At 38.2% G+C, this 24,473-nt stretch overlaps 1 protein-coding gene across 1 annotated transcript in view; it reads right to left on the bottom strand.

Annotated features, from left to right (window-relative positions):
• The window catches only part of SLC25A21 (solute carrier family 25 member 21), a 184,127-nt gene that overhangs the window by 56,571 nt on the left and 103,083 nt on the right, over nt 1-24,473 (bottom strand). Inside the window, exon 3 of the mRNA XM_030930827.1 lies at nt 910-969. Within this exon, the coding sequence (XP_030786687.1) occupies nt 910-969 (60 nt within the window). The remainder of the gene's footprint in view (nt 1-909; nt 970-24,473) is intronic.

Raw genomic sequence — 24,473 nt, 5'->3', positions numbered from 1 at the left:
ACAAAAAGTGATGCTATTAGGTTTCCTAACAGGATCTTTCCTAGAAAAGGGGCATGTATGATTTTTTAAAAATAACATACTTCTTCTTGGACAGTCTATTTGGCAGAATACAAATTCTCAAATATTGTCCATTTTAGTGGGCAAATGAGGGCATTTTCCTAGAGACTGAAGTACATTGCCAATTGGAGGGCCAATGCAGATTTTGTTTTGCTTTTCTTTGCAGACTTGGAAGGAGAAGTTAATGCATTTACTCTCTTGCGGGCTCTTGTTGCACACATATTTGTAGAACCCATTTGGTCAATACAATTAACTCCTGTGAAAAGTAGGAAAGTCACCAAGAAGGAGGGGAATGGCATAGGGAAATGTTCAAATCACCAAGTGAATTTTGTGTGATATATGAGATATGTCATTGTACTATCACAATTCTCCTTAGTTGAGTTGTTTACAGTCATTCCTATAAAAGGCCCTTCAGTCTGCATCTGACCACAGAATGATTTCATCTCAAGGGATCTGAAGTCTTATATTTACTACAGCTGGTGCAAAAGCTGGAAAAGTGACCTGTTTGGCATGTTGACTTTTGCATAGATATAAGCAGTATGTATGTAAACATATGCATGTCTTGGTTTAAAAAGAGTCTTTGATAAATGTACTCTTTATTTCATGTTCTTGACCATATCTCATATGGGGCCTTTCTAGACATATCATTATTATCATAAATTCATCACTGGGAGCTATAAAATAGCCAAATTGTGAGTTATTAGGAAGATGGCTTTCAACAAGTAGCTGAACATTGAATAACTTGAATTCATATTTTAATAGCTGGGCTTGGGAATCAAAAGAGTTTTTGTTTCTAGATTTTGCTTTATGAAATAACACATACATTTAAGTATAATAAATACTCTCACTTACCAACGCTGGTGACAGTGACACATATCCCAGCAATTTCTTGTACTGCTCAAAGGTGAAAAACTGTGAAACAAAACCAAACTCACAGATTTATAACAATTTTCCTGCAACAAACTCTTTAATTGACTCAAATTTCTTTAGTAAATCATTATGTTAACCAGCATTTCAAAAAATGATAAACTATCTAATACAGTTTTTAATCCTGTCTCGGGTAGTTGCTATTGGATCTTTCTTTAACATTCACAGTTTCAAATGCAGTTATAATAACCTACAGAAGAGCTGATGAAATCCTTTAGAGCAGTAAATGAACCATACAACTTCCATTTACCATGACCATTTTCAGTTTCCCCAGACATCAATAGACTTCTCTCTTATGGCAGTGATTCAACATTATAGGCCTAGAGACCTGACATCTTTGGTCTCCTATGTTTTCTCTATGAACTGCTTTCCCAGTGAAAGCCCAATTTTCTAACACACTTGTAAAAGACATCCACTTTTCAGTGTTAACTTGCATTTCTATTTTGGTGTCTCCCCACTGCTCCATGGAATTGAAAACACTAAATAATTATGAAGATGCCACGATAAACTGGGGAAGAACCCAATGAGGTTATCTAGTCCATCCCCTGCCATAAAGCAAGACTGTCCTCAACCTGAACAAAGAAAACAAGCTGCTAATTCCTTCCTTGAAAACTGATGGTGATGAAGATGGTGAAGGTATTTTTGGTTTCTTCGGTAGATAATGTTTAGTATAATTTTCTCTGCAAACAAATTTCAGTGGAGGCGAATCTAATCAATTGCTTCATATAATACATTTTCCCCTTTTTTCTTCCTGTATTCTACTTTTTGAGCAACAACTCTGCTTGAACATGTTTTGCTCCTGGGTAGCACGTTCAGGTAGCTGTCAACACCACTGATAAGGCACGTTTTTAGGTCCTGCTAGAGTCTAATTCTCAAGACCCCAAAAATGGTATGGGTATTATATGGTCCCCAATATTTTCTACTCCATTACTTTATAGCCCAGTAAAATGGGGCAAGAAAGCAAAACCAGATTTCAGAGCCAAAACTACTCTGTTGTTAGGAAGAAGTAGCTCCTTATAGATGGCTTCAATGAGTGTTTGGGCAGCCCAAGAATCATTTTCCTACCTGATAAATTTTTATTCTTTTCAACACTCAGGAACTACTTTTGTACCATGGTCTTTTAAATGCACTATGAATGTAGAGTTTTCTAGAACAGGGATTCATTCATTCACTCATTTAATAATATTATTAGAGACCTCCTATTCTAGGTACCGGGGATGCAATGGTAAACAAAGAGAACCTCTGCCTACTTGAGTTAACATTCTAGTGGCTAATGAAAGCCCTGAAACTACCCTGGTGTTAAAATAGTACTCAACAGCGACCACCAGGGACCACCACATTTTTGATGAAACCATTAACCACTAGAAACCATTAACCATGGAAGGAAAAGTGTGATAATCTTAGGTTTTAAAAATAATTGATTTTTCTTCATTTTTATGATCATCATCATTATCACTTTGAGAATCACCTTGCTGGCATTTTGAAGTCAGCAGTCCTAGAGCTGAATCTGGGTTATGCTGCTTAGCTGTGAAAGCTGCTTAACCTTTCTAACTCTCAAGACCTCAAAACTTACCTTTTAGATTATCATTAAATAAGATAATTTAAGTAAGATTCCCTGACAGGAACGGTACAAGTGAGACTTTTGAAAAATCTTAGTTTTTATTCCCTGTAACTTTGGTAACCTAGGTTACCAAAGGAATCATAGAGGCCTTAAGTATATGAGCACTCTTCTCAATGCCCTGGGGCTGCTGAAGCTTTCCGGTCTGGCTGGTGGGAGCAGGCACTATTCCCAGCTGGATGTGACTGCTAAGCACTGTTCCCTGGAAGCCTTTTGGGTGGTTCTTACCCAGGCATTGGTAGTTTCCTCCCAGGCGTGCACTGGTCAATACTCAGCTGAAAACTTGGAGAGGTCCTTCTACAGATCTCAGGAGTTCTATCTCTGTGCAGCCTGCTCTTCCCTGGTACTCTGTCCTGTGGACTTTGGCTGCCCTGCTCTCCCCTGGCTTTCAGCTCCTACCCAACCCAGGGAGTCCCCTGGGCTCTGCCTCAGTTTCCCCTCCCTGTTCCAGGGCCTGAAAGTATCCCAAGGCAGTAAGCTGTGGCATCACAGGGCTCATTTCATTTGTTTTTCATTTCTCATGTATTTCGAGCCTTCATCATCTGATGTCCAGTGTCTTGAGAACTGTTATTTCATACTGGTCCCTGACTCTGTCTCCACCAGGAGTGGAAGTCTTGGCCCTCCAGATACTCTGAATAGTAGATGTGGGAATTTTCTCTCTATGTATATTTCTTTGTTTCTTTCTTTAAGTTTTCTTTGTTTCTTTTTATATATGTTTCCTTTATTCATCTAATATCAACTGAACATCTACTATGTGTAGATACTGTGATTGGTATAGGTATACCGTAGTGAACAAATTAGCCTTCATAGTTTATAATCTCTTGTGAATGTAGTCAGCATAAGGAAGTCCTTGAGAAAACTGCACATGGGAAAAGTGGTATTTCTGCACGTGTGAAGCTCAAGACTGGACCCTGAAGCCTGAACCACGGTGCCACCCATCTCTGAGGGATCAGCTGGTCTCTCTGAAGTCTTCATTTCCTTTTACTAAGTACAATACTAACTCTGTCTAATTTGTGAAAGGAAAAGTTACACTTATTTAGCATCAGTAAGTCTTATTATTTTAATGATAAAGCTCATTTCAAAGAATAAAGTACATAAAACTTAAGATTGTTTCTGATTATGGTAATGATTTTAGCTAAAGTGTCAGTACCAAAGAATACACACACACACACACACACACACACACACACACACACCCCACAATCTCTGAATATATTTTTTCTGAAGTAAACTTTGATGACATACAATGAAGCAGTTTATGATGTATGAAATCGTTACAATCAAGTGATTGCTTTCCTCACAAATCCTATGATAAATATCTATAAGATGAATGTTTTCATAAATTGTGTTGAAAAACTAGTGCTATCCATCTGGCAAAGATACACTTAACTCCAAGTTATACTTAAAAAGCCAACATACTTACCATATGTCTCAATAATTTTAAGGTAAAATCTACTTGAAACAAGATGTCTGGGACACATACACCATATTCACTTGCCCAAAAGTTCATCTGTTAACCATTGTTCTGGCACAGAGCATTGCTTTTGTAAAATAGAAACTAACTCTGTTTTATAAAGCTCAAATTTTTTTTTTTTCTGTAAAAGATTGCTCAATGGTGATAAGTCTTAATCCCCTTAAAGTTTAAATTGTCTCCAACACATAATATTATGAAAAAATATTCCAGGAAAACTCTAATTGTAGTTTACTTTGTTTATACATGTAAATCACTGAACAGATGAATATATTATTCCATGCAGACAAAGTGACTTTCCTTTTGAACAGGAACTCTGCTCTATTTGTTTACTTGGGCAATCTTTTATCAAGTAAAGTCATTTCATAATCCAATTCAGCTCTTTTGTGTACTTTGGTGAACTTATTCCAGATTCTCTACTGTGATTCAGATCCTTATAACAAAATTTGTATTGCTATAAGATCACTATAAACTCACAAAACCTATACCAACAAAGAGGGTGAATTTATAGAGAAGGTATGTTCTAAAGCTTTGTTTTCCAAATTCTAGATTTGAATTTAATCCTATTGTCATTTTGACATAATATAAAAGTTGGATGTTCATGTATATATGTGGGTGATTTTATCATAATTTTAAACCCAGTCACCCTCTTGAACTTACTGAGTAAAAGTATATGAACTGTTCCTTCTTGCCTTTCAGGAGTACTGAGAATACAAATTGAGTAATGTATGTGAAAAAAAGCCTTATATTGCTTGGAAAGTCAGTCTTTAAGTTTAGGTTATCATTATTATGGAAGGACAAAGCCTTATTTGGTGATATCAGTGGTACAGGGCCAGGGTAGGGGGGTAGCAATGCCTGCCAGAGTTGCTATGATCAGGACTTTTGTCTGAAAGAAGACAGTAGTCAGACTGAGTTCTTTTGCCCCTGGACATTCTGCCATATCTTCCTGCTCCTCTTCAGATACTGAACTAGCAAGTAGTACATAAACCTCTACAGTTATGTGGTTAAGTAAATGGAAATTAGGGTAGTGGAAGTAATAATTTTTGTAAGAACCAGAATAGAGAATTTTAAAAGAGGAGACTAAGGGGGAAAATGAAGTTGGCATGCAAAATAAATATGTTATATGGGAATCATATATAAAGAAATATGGCATATTGGTTTACTCTGTTCATGAAATGGTAATGATTCAGGGAGAAAGGCTTTTCCTCCTCTCCTCTTTCCTCTTCCCTCCGTTGCTCTTTCTTTAATAATTATTTCTCCAAGGGAAAATTTCTGAGTTGCTTTGAAGAATGGTCCAAGCTATTTTGTGGTTTGATTACTAGAATTTCATTCACCATGTTGTTTTTTAGAATAGAATGCTTTTACCTGATTAAAAAAATCTACAAATTGATCTACATATTTGAGAGCCTGGCCAAGTCTAATTATAATAAAAATTATGCTATAATTTCTGCATTAACATTTTTAGTGTTTTATATATAATTCATTTTAATGTCTTAGAGTTTGTTGTGCTGAAGCTGTTACTGCACCCTACTTTTGCTTGGTGCAAATGCATGCAATGCTTACCTTCACTGCTCTTTTTGGGGTTTCAGCCAAGATAGGTGGCAGAATTCCCTTGTAAAAACCAAACAACCTGTTTGAGAAGTAAAAGATTTCCTATGAGTAAAGAAATTAAGAAACAAGTATTTCTGACTTTGTTTAGATAAAGCAACTAATCCTAAAGTATTCTGGATCATTCAACATATCACACCAATCATGAAGTCTTCCTTTCATTCTAAAGAAAGAAATAAATTCTATGTCTCTTAGCATTATGATATTCAGAAGGTGAATACGTGATACTGAGATGGGAATCCCTTAGATAAGTTGCTAAGCATGACCATTAGTTGTACCTTAACGATGAAGCTGAGTTCCTTACTCTAAGGGCTCTTGAGTTTACTTCTCAGTTGTGGGGCAGGTAGTTTCAAGCTATCTACAGTCCTGCATTTCCTCCCTTGTGGTAACCAAATGAGGTTAGGATTATTCCTGAACCTATTAGACTGTACATTTCTGAGGCAAAGGAGCTGATGAAATTTTCAATTTTAGCTTTACTAATACAACGAAACTAACAAGCTCTGTGGGTATGGTACTAGGACTTCCAGCCCCGTCCTGAATTAGTCATAATTTTTAAGCTTCCTTAATGGAGGTGGAGGAAGGTCACAGAGGGCCGGCTATAGGACTATGTATTGCCAACAGATGAATTGTCAGACTCCCTTGCTGATATGCAAAATCACAGGGCATGAGCCAGTTTTCTTTGCCAATGTTGATGGGCAACATAGTCAGATATTTTTAGAAAAAAGCAAGAATGAGTGACATATGATTAGATTTATAAGTCACCATTTATTTCTTATTATAGTTTTAGAATTCAAAATTTTAAATTCCTTTGTCTTGGAATCTTCATATATATGCCATATCTTACTTCAAACTTTAAAATATATAAATAGAAGAGAATATTATGCATTATTTTCTGGGTAATCACTTTTCCTGATTAGTCCATAAGTGACTACAGATAAGGGCAGAGCTCAACGTGTCCCTAATTTAGGATATCCAGCTAACATGGGGCTGCAGCTTCTCTGATTGACCCCCCAAGCTTCACTCCAACTCACTTAAACTAGGTCCACTTCTAGCTGTGCTTCTGGGAACAAGAAGTTGAGAATTTATTCAGGTGACCCCACTGTGCCACCCAGACCAACATGGCGAACTCTTGTTCTCCCTCAATTCAAAAGGTATATAGTACCTTTTGGTGAGGGGACTAAAGAACTTACCTGCTTTACTCAATTCATGAGCTTACACAGAAACTTGAGGGCTGTGCGCCTTTGGAGTTCTTATCACAAAACCCTTTTTTTAATGTAACCAGGACACAAACATTTGTTAAGTTTATGGATGTCATAAAGAGGAATAAAGGGCTCAAATGATTCTGTGACAAGGGCTTACTCTGCCCATGATTTTTGACTTAATGGATAGTGCTAGCATTATGAATAGGAAGTAAAGCAGATATGTGATTTGGAGAGCTATGGCAATTCATGAGTTGTCCCCACCCCTTTTCCATTCCAATTTGAACTACTGATGCCTGAAATTCTCACATCAACACAAATTTCTTCTAGCAACTAATAACATTTAAATACTTTTCTCATTTAAATTTCATTATAATCACTATGTAATTTTTGGCATAAAGAGTGACTAAGCATAGGTTGGTTTTCCCAAAACATAAACGTGATTTTCTTGAACAGAAGTTCTATATATATAACGAAAACGGTTATTAGTTCTGTTCTTTTTGTTTGATCTTTCCCCATCTGGAAGACTATGCCTGATTATTGTAGGAAAAAAAAAAATAAAGAGAAACACTCACATAAGTAAAGCTTTTAAAACAGAATGTCCAGATCAACAGAGGAACTTGAAATCCCACACTACAGAGAACAGTTATAGGAAGAACAGTTGCTTCAACTGGAGAAGAATGATCTTAGGGAGAAATCTGGTGAATGTGATGGATCTTTTGAAAGGTGTGCGTGAAGGAAAGATATTATACTTTTCTCTTTGTTTCCAGGTGGTAGACCTTCCAACAGGTGGAAGCAACAAGAAAAGACACATATTTGGCCCAGGTGGAGCTTAACACAATGAAGTACTTCTAATAGTTAGAACTGTCTAAAGATAGAATGGGCTCTCCTGAAAAGTGGTGAGTTCCCCTTTGGTATGTGATCAAGCAGTCTGGATGGCCACTTGTCATGAATACCAGCGACTGGGAGGTACACAGCAAATCCATGCATTTGACGACCCTCAAGTCTGGTCTGTTTCAATCCTCAGATTCTGTTATTCTGAGAAAAAGTACAAGAAGACATGGGCAAGCACTTCTCTGAAGAGACAGAATCTGCCATACTTTAGACTTTTGCATCAAATCTTACACTGCTTCTCTGGAAGAGGACTAAATTCTTATAAGTACACAGAAGGCCTTCATTTTAAAAGTGATGGGAAAATATTAAAAAGAGGTGTGATGCAGGAGAGAAGAGGCAGCTGGGAGAAGCATAAGGATTTAATATGAAAAGAGCTGGGAGGTCCAGAGCCCTCTGTTTTGTATTGATGATGCTTCATTGATGTGCCCTCCTTCCCTTCTCTCTGCTCAGCTACTTTCATGTGTGATCGTTCCCCTCCTCCCATACCACCATCCTGAGCTTCCAAACTGAGAATGAGCAATTTTAACAAGAAGTTCTCAAAGACAATAGGCAGCCTTTGTTGGTAAATGGAAGCTAGGACTACCTACCTCCTTGCATTGCTTTTACCTTATATCCATGCAATACAGGACATCTATGGAACAGTCAGGTCACCACCGCTTCTGCTTAGGACTGCCCCATCAAGTTGTTTTAATCATGTTAGTACAATATGATACTACTTATAGGCAGGGGTTGACTGAGCGCCTCACCCAGATGGGTTCAAAAGGCATTCTACTTCTTTGCCTGAGTTAATTTGATCCAAGCTAGACCTAGCCTAGGATTTTGGAAATGGAACAGGATCAGTCTTGCTCTGTTTGGTGAAAACTGTAACATATAAATCTACGATTTCAATGGCAGTCATGCTTTCAGTCATTTGGAGAAAGTCAATCTACAGTGATAAAAAAGAAAGAAGCCACCATTTAGGGAGGCACAGAAGCAAGAAGGAGAAGCTCTGGTTCTGTGAGTGTGGCCCTGCTTCCAGAATTCTTTAAGCCTAGTTACATCTTGGCCTTTCTTGAATATTGGTATTTACTTCTGCCTTTGATTCTATGAGATGCTCAGTAACATTTCCAGTAAATTCTCTTTTTTACCTAAATAAGTTTGAGTTGCATTCATTATTTATAACCCAGAGCCCTTGATCCAGAAGGTAAGCATCATAGCCCCTCTAGCCAAAGTGGTTGCTGTAGAACCTCCATGCCATGTCCAATCATAGGAAGAGCTTCACTCTCAGTTAAAATTGGCACTTGAGCTGACCAGAAGAGTCATATATAAAATGCAGGTAAAAGCATGTAGCTAAGGGCTCAAGCTGATAGCTATTCTTGACTAGATAATTATCAAAACTTTTCCCAATGCAAAATATTATATGACATTTCTAAAAACCAAAAAGGAGTTGTGATGTTTTATGAAACAGATACTTTTTTTTTTTCTGCAAAACAACTGATGTTTATATTCACATGCACTGTCCATTCTGCCTTCATGTGGTTTTGGCTTGCTGTGCAGAACCTACAACTTACCAGGACCATAATCCAGGAGGTTAAGAGATTGGTGACACCCATTGTTAATATGTGTCATCCCACTTACGTCACAAGCAGCCAAGAGCTGCTTTCAGTCTACTTGCTGGATGAATGGATCGTGGGATTCTAAACGTTTATGTAGCAGCAAAGGCAGTTCTCTCTGACATGACAACAAAGGCACCACTCTACTCTAAAGTTTTGACTCACATAGAGCCAACTAGAAGTATCTTTGGAAGAGGCATGAGAGCTACTACAAGCCCTCCCATAAAATCGTATTATGAACTACATAGCAGCCCTTATATTTTTTTCTCAAAATTGTTACTTCTAAAAGGTGCGAGTTTGATTTTAACTATCCTATGTAAAAAAGTATTATCTTGTATGTTTATGGATTTTTGTAAATATTATTGTAAGTAAAAATAGACAAATCTGTTGAAAGCTTAGTATGTAATAGCTTTTGTGTTAAGAATAAAAACATGTAGGTATATGTACACATAGTAATTTCAATCAACTTTCACAACAATTCTTTAAAATATTTATAATTATTTTTCTCATTTTGCTGGTGAGGACTACTGTCATGTCATTGCCAAATAAGATACAGCAACCTAAATCAAGTTCTTTTATGTCCTTGACTACTAGGCTATACAGTATAGCTTTAAAAAAAAAAAACAACTATTTTAATAAAAGCTTTTGAAAAATTATTTGTTGCAACAATACCTTGTCATTTCTTATTTTAGAAGGAAGCAGAAAAGGCCATGAAAAACAGGTCTCTGTTCCAATTTCTATTCAATTCTGTTTTAAAGTAATATGAAATACTATATAACTGATAGAACTGGTTTAAGATGAATAAGATCATTTTTGTGAAAATTGTTGGGATTTTGATTAAATATTTTCTAGTTGTTTTAGAATGAGAATAAAATGAACCATAGGATAAACTTTTTCCTCCTCAAGATAGACTTTTGCCCTTAAGAGGCACACCAGGAAGCTGGGCTCAGTAGCTCACACCTGTAATCCCAGCACCTCAGGAAGCTGAGGTGGGTGGATCACTTGAGGTCAGGAGTTTGAGACCAGCCTGACTAACATGGTGAAACCCCTTCTCTACTAAAAATACAAAAATTAACCAGGTGTGGCGGTGCATGCATGTAGTCCCAAGCTACTTGGGAGGCTGAAGCAGGAGAATCACTTGAACCCGGGAGGTGGAGGTTATAGTGAGCCGAGATCGTGCCACTGTGCTCTAGTCTGGCAACAGAGCAAGACTCTGTCTAAAAAAAAAAAAAAAAAAAAAAAAAAAAAGAGGCACACCAGGATAATTCTGTCAATGTGGGAGAATGTTGGTTACTGACCCAACAGATACATGCCCCTCACCCCACTTGCTCCTCAGAGTATAAGTGATCCCCATACTCCATGCTTAGGGAGGAGAGTCCTACTCCAGCCAAAGGGATAAAGCAGAATTGTTCAAGCCCACCATGGTGGGCTCATTCCTTTGCTAGTGAGAGGGTCAGGCATGGGCATATGACTGAAGCCTAGCCCAAGAGACAAGAGGAATGGTGTGCTGGAAGGCTTGGATTTCCAGTCTAAGGCAAAGAAGCCCATAGGAAGAAAAGTCTTGTCTTCTTTGCTAGGTGTTTCCTAACTGTGTGAGATGCCTGTGGACTGCAGCCAAGTGAGACATCATTGCTCCCAAGCTAAGGATGACTAAGGAGAAAGATGCAAGGGACACGGATCTCGATGACATTGTTGGGCTTCTGAAGTAACCAGTGCTGGCATCCTACCTCCAGATTTCTGATGATGTAAAATTAAGAATAAACCTTTACTATTTGAGCTGCTTTTAATGACATCTTCTGTTAACCTGCCACTAAAAATATGCTGACACAAATTACCTTTAGCACATCCCTTTCTGAACAAAAAGCCTTAAATTGAAATTCTTTTTTTTTTTTTTTTTTTTTCTTGAGACGGAGTCTCGCTCTGTCGCCCAGGCTGGAGTGCAGTGGCCGGATCTCAGCTCACCGCAAGCTCCGCCTCCCGGGTTTACGCCATTCTCCTGCCTCAGCCTCCCGAGTAGCTGGGACTACAGGCGCCCGCCACCTCGCCCGGCTAATTTTTTTTTTTTTTTTTTTAGTAGAGACGGGGTTTCACCGGGTTAGTCAGGATGGTCTCGATCTCCCGACCCCGTGATCCACCCGCCTCGGCCTCCCAAAGTGCTGGGATTACAGGCTTGAGCCACCGCGCCCGGCCAAATTGAAATTCTTAAAATCATAATTATATTAAAGATAATTGTTAAATCTTAAGCAATGCGTTTTTAAGGAAGATGTGAGAACTATTCTTAAGAAATGGTTTTAGATTGCTTATGTTGGGGAGCCCATCACACATAAAACCCCATCCCATTAGTGTGATTGTCTGTGAAAGAACGAAATAACCCCTTACCACAGATGAATACGGAGAAGCTAGCAGACCAAAGTCACACAGCAAATACAAAGAAGGGGTACCAGGATCCAATGCCACTAGATTGTGATGGTTTATAGACTAATGAGAGGTATTGTTCACAAACCTAAGTAGATACACAGTGCTACAATATTGGATCACATTTGTTTTTAATTGTATTACTTATGTACATCTGTAAAATGAAGATCAAAAACTACATCACACGTGTTCTCCTCAAAGACAGCTTACACATAGCTTATTTGGAATATAGATTTCTGACAAACCCTATAAAATAATTTTATCCCTCAGTCAACCCCCCCACATACCCATCTTAAAAGTGTGAAGCTATCTAACATATGGGTGGCTACAAGGCCACAGAGCAACCAATGAAAAGATGATGATTGTATGGAAGCAAGGAAATGTGAAATTTCCTGTGAGTTCCAGCTTGTGTCCAGTGTCTGTGGTTCATGCCTTCTTATTGTCTCTTATTAGTCTCTCATTAAGTCCAGTTTTAGGTTACCTTGTTTTCAAGTCTAAATTTTAGACACCTATAGAGACCAGTCAGTCAGACAGAGCCTTAATTAAACATCATGTACCTCACATCTTTAGTCCATTTGAATGACTAAAAAAAGTTCCTTGCTTTAAGTTAGCTATGGAAATCTGAAGACTTCGTGGTAAATAGTGGGTAGACGGGGGAGGGCTTAACATTCTCAAAATCTGACTCAGGTAAAGAAATTACAAAGAAGTGGAAAAATCACATGTCCTGTCTGCCCCTCCTTTTTCCCCTCTGAGTCACCCCCATTGTTGGTTTTGCTGGTATTTTTCTAATTTAGTATCTAGAAAATGTTTGTTTGGGAATCATTTGTACCAGAGTTGAACTGCTCTTTCAACCTGGCTGGGAAATTTCCTAAGTTACTAGGCTAGTAGGTTTTTGGTGTTAGGAGCAACAACATGGAATATTTTCTTCTTTGTAGCTCCCAATGAGAAATAAAAACAGTGTAGCTGCTTCACAACTGACTTTTAGAAAGAGTCAACCCTGTTGTCTACCAGAAAGGCTACCATAAAACTAAACTGATACATTAAAGAGAAAATGCATATAAAGAAAACTGTGAACAAGACATTTTTCCTTCTAAGGGAAGAAAAGATCAATGTGTAAATCTGCTGCTCATGGAAGCTGGGGCTTTCCCTGGTTGTCAGGAATGAAGTGTTTTGGGATCCAAACTGCTGATATTCATAACCAAAGTCCAGCAAACATCACACTGGGAAAGCCAGGATAGAGATGCACATTATCTGAGCCTGAAAATGTCAGTTACAGAAATGATTTCCAAGTTGAAAAGCCATTTTCCAAGCCACCTGCAACACACACACAGGATGAGAAGGATGCTTTCACCTGGATTCCACTTCTTTGCCAAAAACCTGGCATTCAGTAAGCATCCAGAGTAGCAATAATACTCACCGGTGAAGCATGAAATAGGAGCGACAGGGAAAGTGACACCAGATCCCCAGTTGGGGAAATTGGAAAGCATTAACACGTCTGTATACCTAACAGAGTACAATTACTACATTTTATTTTGTTTCAACAGTCAGAACCCAAATGAACATCACCATTCAGCTCTGTTCTGGGCAATGATCCAAGCTCATCTTTGGTACAGTTGATTTCGAAGCCTTACAGTCAATCATATCTTTACAATTTGTTCTTCTTTCAGGCTTCAGGCATCCTCCTGATTTCCATTTCTTGTATGGAAGCCTTGAGTCATCTGTTCTGGCAACATGACCAACCCAAATCAGTCAATTTCTCCAAATTATATTGAAATACAGATCTTGCTAGTTAGTTGTTTTCTTCCTCTTTCTTTCTTTCACATAATTTTTCCTTTAAGGATCTCCTAATACAAAGCTGATTGAAGGCATACAATATCCTCTTTCTTTTTCTGCTGTCAAATCCAAGTTTCTTACCCACATGCTGTGGCTCTGTAATTAAAACAATGAGGTCCATGCTCAACCCTGGGTTATGAGTGCACGGCTTCCATTGCTTGATGGATCGTGTATCCCAGAGCAGAATTCTGGTCCTGACACTACACCTTTAGGGCATTATTCTGACATCGTTTGCACTCCACAAGTGTCAGCAGTTCACAGAATCCAAATGAAAGAGTGGGGGTTTCATGGCTCTGTGATTTGAATTATGTAAAATCTATAATCGCGAGTTCACAAAATTATATGCATCTTGGGGCCATTTTCATTGAAGCAAAAGACTGGGGGGAAACCACATATCTTTTAGAGGAGAGGAAAAGCAGTTCAAAAGAGAGTGAGTGACACAGATTCTTCTTTAAAAAGCAGCAAATAAAGTTCAAGGAAGTGCACATAAGCTTTAGCTAACATTCTAACATAAAACTAACAAAAGTTTTGCCTAAACTCATATCAGGTCTTCAGGTACAGGCAATATAGTTTTCATTATTCATTACTGAGAATTAATTCAATTAAGTTTCTGCATATGGTCTTTGGATTGATTTGTTACCCCAAACCATACTACTTTCATTATACACCACATGGAGGAATTATTTCAAGTTTTCCTGAACAAACTTTTCAAATTGAATGTTTAGTATGATTTTACCACAACAACGAAATTTTTTTGGGTGCAACTGAAATAAACTGCAACTTTGATTTTCTAAAATACAAAAATTTATTGTAGCTGTCAGTATCATTTAGGAGGTAAGTCCATGGCTCCATTCCCTGGAAAGTTGGCAGGGTGCTCAACGCACTAAACATGTTGCTCAGTTCAGCCCAAGAAAGGCATTAGCATGATATGAGAACCAGAACCCTGATGGAAAACACTAAGGAAAGAAAAAGTGAAAAAGATATTTGAGAAGCAACCAAAGAGGTGAATAGTATTGGTAAAACGTGGGTGTTCGTTGCCCCATTAACCTGTAAGTGAAGAAACTTATTTATAACTGACTATATGGTAAGTGTATTAATTTTCAGTGACAGCAGATCACTTTGCTTATAAAGATGAACACATTTCCACTAGGAAATAATAATCAATGAAGGGTGGTTTTTCACTTAGGTGGATGGCACTTACGAGGAAAAGGACTCCAAGAGAGAAAAAAAAAAAAAAAAAAAAAGATTTCTTGAACTTGGACTGAAAACCAGGAAGGACAACCCAGTTATGGAGTAAAAAAAGTCCTTCACCAGAACATACCTCAAAATAATAAAAGCCATCCATATATGACATGACCACAGCCAAAAGCATGCTGGATGGGGAAAAGCTGAAAGCATTTCCCCTAAGAACAAGACAAGGAACAAGACAAAGATGGAACAAGACAAGGATGCCCACTTTCACCAACTGTATTCAACGTAGTACTGGAAGTCCTAGCTAGAGCAATCAGGCAAGAGAAAGAAATAACAGGGATCAAAATTGGAAAAGGAAGTCAAATCTCTCACTGATAAGGTGATTTTATACCTAGAAACCACAAAAGACTCCTAGATTTGATCAATGATTTCAGGAATCAAAATCAACATACCAAAATCAGTAGCATTTCTATATACCAATAATAATCAAGCTGATAACCAAATCAAAACTGAATCTCATTTAAAATAGCTACATAAAACACCTAGGAATATATTTAACCAAGCAGGTGAAAAATTCTACAAGGAGAATTTGCATTTCAATAAGGAGAATTGTAAAAGATTGAGAAAAGAATCATAGATGGCACAAACAAGTGGGAAAAAATTCTATGCTCACCTACTGGAAGAATCAATATTGTTAAAATGACTACACTGCTGAAAGTAATCTATAGATTCAATGCAATTTCTATCAAATTACCAATATCATTCTTCCCATAATTAGAAAAACAATCTCCAAATTCATATGTAACCAAAAAAGAAGCCTAAATAGCCAAAGCAATCCTAAGCAAAAAGAACAAAGCTGGAGGTATCACATCATCTGACTTCAGATTACACTAGAAGGCTATAATAACCAAAACGGCATGGCATTAGCACAAAAGCAGACACATAGATCAATGAAACAGAATAGAGAACCTAGAAATAAAGCCACATACCTACAACCAACTGATCTTTGACAAAGTTGACAAATATACATATTAGGGAAAGGTTACTCTATTCAATAAACAGTACTGGGAAAATTGGAGAGTCATTTGCAGAAGAATGGAACTGGACCCCTATCTCTCACCATATACAAAACTCAACTCAAAATGGATTACAGACATAAATATAAGACCTGAAACTATAAAAATACTAGAAAAATAAACATAGGAGAAATTCTTCTGAACATTGGCTGAGGCAAAAATTTATGACTAAGTCTTCAAAAGGAAATGCAACAAAACCAAAAATAGACAAAGGGGACTTAATTAAACTAAAACTCTTTTGCACAGCTAAAGAAATAATCATCCAAGTAAACAGACAATCTACAGAATGAGGGAAAATATTTGCAAACAATGCATATGACAAAGTGCTCATATTCAGAATATATGAGGAGCTCAAACAGCTCAACAAGAAAAAAACACATAACCTCATTAAAAAGTGGGCAAAATTCATAAACAGGCATTTTGCTTTTTTTATTATACTTTAAGTTCTAGGGTACATGTGCACAATGTGCAGGTTTATTACGTAGGTATACATGTGCCATGTTGGTTTGCTGTACCCATCAACTTGTCATTTACATTAGGTATTTCTCCTAACGCTACCCCTCGCCCAGTCCCCCATTCTCCAACAGGCCCTGGTGTGTGATGTTCCCCTCCCTGTGTCCATGTGTTCTCATTGTTCAACTCCCACTTATGGGTGAGAACATGCGGTGCCTGTTTTTCTGTCCTTGCGATATTTTGCTGAGAATGATAGTTTCCAGCTTCATCCATGTCCCTGCAAAGGACATCAACTCATCCTTTTTTATGGCTGCATAGTATTCCATGGTGTATATGTGCCACATTTTCTTTATCCAGTCTATTACTGATGGACATTTGGGGTGGTTCCAAGTCTTTGCTATTGTGAATAGTGCCACAATAAACAAACCTGTGCATGTGTCTTTATAGTAGCATGATTTATAATCTTTTGGGTATATACCCAGTAATGGGATGGCTGGACCAAATGTTATTTCTGTTTCTAGATCCTTGAGGAATCGCCACTGTCTTCCACAATGGTTGAACTAATTTACAATCCCACCAACAGTGTAAAAGTGTTCCTATTTCTCCACATCTTCTCCAGCATCTGTTGTTTCCTGACTTTTCAATGATCACCATTCTAACTGGCATGAGACGGTATCTCATTGTGGTTTTGATTTGCATTTCTCTGATGTCCAGTGATGATGAGCATTTTTTCATATGCCTGTTGGCTGCATAAATGTCTTCTTTTGAGAAGTGTCTGTTCATATCCTTTGCCTACTCTTTGGTGGTTTTTTTTTTCTTATAAATTTGTTTAAGTTCTTTGTAGATTCTGGATATCAGCCCTTTGTTAGATGGATAGATTGCAAAATTTTTCTCCCATTCTGTAGGCTACATGAATAGGCATTTTTCAAAAAAAGACATACACGTGGCCATCAAACATATGAAAACATGCTCAACATCACTAATCATCAGAAAAATGCAAATTAAAACCATGATGAGATATCATCACCTTACACTAGTCTGAATGACTATTAAAAGTCAAAAAGCAACAGATGTTGATGGAGATGCAGAAAAAAGAGAATGCTTTTACACTGCTGGCGGAAATGTAAAATATTACAACCTCTATGGAAAACAGGATGGAGATTTCACAGAACTAAAAATAGAACTATCATTCAATCCATCAATCCCACTACTGGGTATCTACCCAAAGGAAAAGAAAGCATCATATCAAAAGCATACCTGCACTCATTTGTTTATTGCAACACTATTCCCAATAGCAAAGTCATGGAATCAATCTAAGTGTCCATCAACAGATGACTGGATAAAATAATGTGGTATGCCATGGAATATTACTCAGCTATAACAAAGAATGAAATCATGTCCTTGAAACAACATGGATGGAACTGGATGCCACTATCCTAAGTGGGGTTACTCAGAAACAGAAAGTCAAAAACCTTCATGTTCTCCTTTGTAAGTGGAAGCTAAACAATGGGTACACATGGACATACAGAGTAGAATAACAGACTTTGGAGACTCCAAAACTGGGAAGATGGGACAGGGGTGAGGGAAAAAAATACCACGTACTGGGTATAATGTACATTTATTTGGGTGATGGGTACTAAAAGCCTGGACTTCACCAGTATGCAATATATCCATGTAACCCAGCTGTGCTAGTACCCCTAAATCTATTTTTTATAAAGTCCTTCACCAGACAGCTCACTGATAAATTAAGTCCCGCTGAGGAAATTCCTTGCTCCGTTCTGATCACTCTCATCTTCTCACCAGCTCCCCTTTTCTTATCTCCTCTGTTTCTAGTTTCTGTCCCTCCCATTCATAAAGCAGCTATCATTCACATTTTAACGCACTCTTTCATTAATATACTTTGTGCCAAGCATTAGGATAAACACCTTTTTCTAGGATCCTATTGTCTAAAATCAACTAAGACCTTAATTTTCTCCAAGGACCTTTCTCTGACATGGTAGACAAAATGTTGATATTGTACCTGCCTGCATTATTTGACCAAGATGTTGCCTTTCATATTACCTTATAGGTCTGACACATAGTAACACCCAGATAACATTATATTAAATGCATATATGCACACACACACTCTTACACATATACATCTATATATATGCATCAACATATATATATATAAATACATATACCCAGACATGACTCAGTATCCATATTAACAGTCTGAATGACTTATATACTTTTCACTGAATTGAATATGTATTAGTCACATGATTACCATATTTAATCCAGGTTATAAACTGCTTAACGGCCATTCCTGTTTTTAATCACCACTCTCTGGCAGTTAGCATTAATTTGATGTTACTTGTCAGTAAAGGCAATATGAGTGTGGGCTCTGGAGTCACACTCTTTGGCCTTAAATGTTGGCTCAACCACATGTTAGCTGTTTACCCAGCATGGAAAACTCTTGTACAAAAAGTGAACAAATTAATTCCACTGCGTTACTGGTAGAATAAAGATGGAGTCTATGCCAGTTCTCTGTACTAGTGTTTATGGAAATGAATTAGTGCATTGTTGTAAGTTGCCTGATTTAACAGCTTGACCTAGCTACAAGGCTATACATGACGGCAGCTGGGGCAGAAAGCCTCAGAATTCAGAGATGTCCTCCACAAATGGAACCTTAACTAAGTGTGTGACCCAGTGCCTCAGGAATTCACACCCTGTTGTAGAACTCTGCTCTAACCAATTCATACATGTTTGAAGCCAAAGATGCCGTGCACTCAGTGCACCAAGCAGACTGTTCCCCAAGTATAAGTCACATTTGGAAGTGCATTAACTATGGCCATTGGTTATTACAGTACATTCCAAAATTAATTCCCAGAGGTGCCCCCTGGTGGTATTAGAGTTAAAAACAGCTCATCAATTGTCCCAACCCCGCCAAATATCCAAGCTTTGGGCCCTGGCATTTTGTAGGTTACAATTTACAGTCTGATTTAGTGGACTTTCAATTCACTAAGTTAGTCTCCAAAGGAAAAGTGTGGTGACCGTTTGGATTTCTACAGGAATTGAGACTATTGAAGGAGGGATATGTCTGAAACAAAAATAGCAATTGTGCACAATGCTTTACAATTATTACCTCATTCAATTTTTTACATGACATAGATACTATTCTCTCAGCGAAGTTAAGCAACTTTCCTAGTAGTGAAACAGCTAGTAAGTGATGGAGTTAGGATAAGAACAAAGGTCTATTTGACTCCAAAACCTCAGCTCTTGAACACCGTATGACTTTCACATTCTCAAGGAGTCACAATCAAGTCCACTGGGAAATTTCATTCTACTTCCTGGCTCTAACACTTCTTCCCTGACTATGCCTCTAATGTTGGCTGAAGGGGCCTCCACCTCGGGCTCTGTTTGGTTTCTGGATGGAGCTAAAATGCTGGCTTTCGAGGAACAGCTGAGCCAAGGTTTGTCATCTCTTTTGTCATTCAGTCCTTTGCATCAGTTTTTTAAAAAAGTGCCCGAATCCTTATTTAACTAAAACACAAGTTAAATGAACAGTGACTGAGCTTTCTGGATTTATTGAATCAACATCTACATGTACTCTATAGACTTCTGCATATGCACAGTCTTCCACATCATTTTGAAAAATTAGTTCCTTCATACCACATTATTATCAATGAATAAATAGGGTTAGCTATTTCCCTACCTAACTCCTTCAGTCAATACCCTACGAGTTGGATAAACTAAGTAGGATTCAAAACACTTGAAAAACAATGCAGAAGCTAACCTTAGGGCTTAGTTTGTGGACCTTGTCTGTTTCCCTGGTGATTTCATTGGGTCCTCTGACTTTAGTTATCTACCGTATGCTGATAACTGTCATACATCTCCAGTTCCTCCAGTCACCTACTAATGATCTCCACATGGAAGTCTAACAGACATCTTGCAATTAGCATGTTCAAAATGAACTTCAGATTCTCCCTCCACAGACTTGCTCCACCCACAATATTCTGCAGATTGGTGTTAAATCAAGTTTAGCCTAAGGCTGCCTTTTTACATATTTAAAGTTCAGCTTAAGGTTTCTCTGTCCATCATGAACTATTACCTAAAGGGAAGTGTAAACAGACTGCAGCCTACTCTTGTGCCAATCACCGAATTTTGGCCAATCCAATGTGGCCAGTTGTTCAAACTGTGTTCAAATAAGGCAAATGCCAAACTATAACCAATCTGGCTGTTTTCAGTACCTCTCTTAGGTTTTCTGTATGTTGCTTTCCTTTTTCTTTCCATAAATCTTCTACTATGTGGCTGCGTTGGAGTCTCTGAGCCTACTCTGGCTCAGGAGGCTGCCTGATTTGCGAATGGTTCTTTGCTCAATTAAGTTCTTCTAAATTTAATTTGGCTACAGTTTTTTTTGTTTGTTTTTTAATCATCAGTGAATAGCAACTCCATCTTTCCAGTTACTCAGGCCAGAATCTTTGAAATCATGCTTGAGTTCTTTCTACTTATGTCTACTATCCTAGTGCAAGCCCTGATCATATCTTACTCTAAACATTGCAATAGTCTCCCAACTAGTTTGCCTACAGTCTCTTCTCCAAGCAGTGCCAGAATGGTCCTGTTAAAATAAAAAATGGATCATGTCACTCATCTGTGCCTAATTTCTCAATGCCTTCCTATCTCCCTCAGAGCAAAACCAAACTCTCCTCAAAGAGCCCAGGCACACTGTCCCCCTCCTACTGCATTTACCTTCCCACTCATCACCTCCTGCTCTGGCCTGGGATCCCTCTCCAACCCCACTGGCCTTCTTCCTGTTCCCTGGCCCAGGCACACCATCACTCCAGTGCCTTTACACATGTTGCACCTTGCCTGGCATCCTCACTCCACAGAGCCCCAGGGCTTACGTTCACTTCCTTTACATCTTTGCATAAACATTAACTTCTCATTACCTCCCCTTTATTCTATTTAATGTTGTAGCAATGCCATCTGAGCCCTAACTATTCCTTCTGTCTGCTATATTTTTCTTCATAGAATGGATCCCTTGGAACATGCTTTATCATTTACTTTTATTTTATTTTATTTTATTTTATTTTATTTACTCTCTGTTGTTCCCACTAAGATGTTAGCTCCATGAGGGTATGGCAGGGATTTCTGTCTGTTTTATTTACCGATGTCTCCCCAGGACCAAATACAGAACCTGACACATAAAAGGCACTCAGTAAATATTTGTTGACTGGAAGGGTAAATGAGTTATATTCCCGCTGATGCAGAATGTTGTTGTTGTGAACAGAAAATTGTATCTGGCATTTTGAACTATTCTAAGATCAGTCTCTTTCACATTCTTATCAAATGTCCATTTTTTTTTTTTCTGGTTTCTTACCAAAATGGCTAATAATGGGCAAAGTTTTGGGCATTTGATCTAGTGAACAAATGTAGACTTCAATAAATGACCACTGAGGAAGCTAAGACTTCTTAGGAGTTCTTATCCCTCAACTACCAAGCTATGGTAATGAAGGCATTTTTACTCACCCAATCCACGTCATTCCTTCTCTATGCAGGCAGAACCTAATCCTAGTGTTCACACCTTTGAGGCCATGTGCTCAGGAAATCACCAGGCCTGGTATGACTGGTTTAGTCACCTGGTCTTATTCTCTCGGTGATAATTGTATGAGACATGAGCAGATGACTTAATTTTAGTCTAAGTTGATGGGGCTTTTGATATGTTTATTTCCGTCCTGAAAACATGAATTCTTGGGCCTTATCTCCAGAGATTCTGATTTGGTAGGTCTGAGGGGAAGTTTGAAAATTTGTATTTTTAACACCACCCCTAACTTCACATTGAAAAATTAAAAATATTAAGAAAAACCCCAAAACTACCCTATTAGGCTAATGAAGTAGGGCTGCTCTTACCCAGATGACTATCTGTTAGGAAGCAGACCAAGATTTCCCTGGGCCCAAAGTTCTATAGAAGATGCTCTTCCCCATAGCTCATGATCACCACTGCAATTCTTCATTACATGACAATCTTCTCTGTTGACAATTCTGATATTATAGTGCCTCTTCTGGGAACTCTTCCCAAGATTCCCATCTTCCTAAGCTGAGTGAGGGTTTCTCCACTGTTTCCCATAGTATCCCGTGCTTTTGTGTTCCATTGTACCAGTACCTTTGCCAGGCAGTTCCCCAGGAATTTCATGAGATCATCCCTCACTTTCTAATTGAGGGTCCTCACTGTTTTTGAGCCAAAGACTGCTGATTGTGGAAGTGCTTCATGCCTCTGCTCTAGCCATCTCTGGTCTCTGAGACCAGGGAGCTACAAATATTCCCACTGGCCATCATCACTGACTATTAGCTCACAGCCCCAAAGATGGGCTGGCTAGAGGGGCTTTGTTCCTCCGAGGGCTGTGTCTTGGTTTCCTCTACTGTTTATTTAGGAATGACACTAAGATATGCCAAAACCAGATTATTGTCTTGCCTACATCTCAAAAGAGATTAATATTTCATTCCACCTCTCTCTATCAAGACTAGTAGAAATCTGGGTTGGCATAAAGCATGTTTTCACTGTTTAAACACTAGAACAACATTTAAATGAGGATACTTCTCTCTCACTCTGCTAACAGTCATGCACTTTGCAGAACAGGTACAACAGGAAGTAGCCCCTGCTGTAAAGCAAGTAGGACCACACCTACGGCTGTTTGAGCTTAAGAATGTAGGAAAATGCTTTCCTTATGCTTTATGCAATGAACCAACAAAGAAGTCAGGCTTCTCTGGTGTTCTGCAGGTGATTGATTTTTAGAGAAGCAACACTGCATGGGGAGTCTGACTCCAGATTTAGCTTCTAAATTGATTACTAACTTGAAGAAATAGGACCTGAGAATTATGTCTTAATCTTGGTGTTTACACTTCCCACCAAAGCCACTAACTGTCTGGGGCTCTTTTTCCCCAAGCACTTCCACAACCCTCAGATATAATCTATACTTTTCATCACTGTTTTCAGGACCATTCACTTATTTATCAGCAAGTATTTCATGAGCCTGGTACTAATTATCAATTGTACTTCTAATTTCATCATTGAAATAGCAAACATACTTCAATTTTGTCAATTATCAAGTCCAGAAGGTAGTGAGATCCAGCCACAATATTTTATCAATGTGGATAGTTTGTCCATGAGGCAGTAGCATATTTTCCTCTCATTTTTCAAGCAACACTGGTTGATGGAAAGGTGATCTTTACTTACTGCCTCAGGTAAATAATTGAGCACCTAAAGATTTTGAGTCTATATTTGGAATGTGAATTTTTCTCTCCAGTAAATTCATTCATGCATTCATCTAACAAATAATTGAGTATCTGATATGTGCCAGGCATGCATCTCTGAGCTAAGGATAGAGCAGTGAACAAGTCGGACACACTTCTCATGCACACAGAGTGTACATCCTGCTGGGGAGTCAGGTGAAGAACAGGCAGCAAATGCATGAATAAAATAATGCCAGGTCAACATTGCTCATCATGAGAGAAATGCAAGTCAAAACCAAAATGAGATACCATTTGACTACTATTAGGACAGTTATTACAAAACAAAAATAAAGAAATCCTAGACAATAACAAGCATTGGAAAAGATGTGAAGAAATTGGAACCCTTATGCATTGCTGTTGGGAATGTAAAGTGGTGCAGCCACCATGGAAAACATCTTCAAGAAATTAAACATAGATTTACCATATGATCCAGCAATTCTGCTTCTGGGTATATACCCACAAGAAGTGAAAGCAGAGACTTGAACAAATATTTGTATGCCCATGCTCATAACAGCATTATTCACAATAGCCAAAAGGTGAAAACAACCCAAATATCCATTGATGTCTGAGTAAAGAAAATGTGGCGTATATATACAATGGGATATTATACAGCCTTAAAAAGAGGTTCTGACACATGCTATAACATGAGGACATTATGCTATATGGAATAAGCCAGACACAAAAAGACAAGTACTGCATTGACATGGTTTGGCTGTGTCCCCTCGCAAATCTCATCTTGAATTGTAGTTCCCATAATCCCCACATGTTGTGGGAGGGACCTGGTGGAAGGTAATTGAATCATGGGAGCAGTTACCCTCATGCTGTTCTTGTGATAGTGAGTGAGTTCTCACAAATTCTGATGGT

This window comes from Rhinopithecus roxellana, chromosome 5 (assembly GCF_007565055.1).
Source record: "Rhinopithecus roxellana isolate Shanxi Qingling chromosome 5, ASM756505v1, whole genome shotgun sequence".
Taxonomy (NCBI): Eukaryota; Metazoa; Chordata; class Mammalia; order Primates; family Cercopithecidae; genus Rhinopithecus; species Rhinopithecus roxellana.
This window is presented reverse-complemented; position numbering and strand designations above follow the sequence as displayed.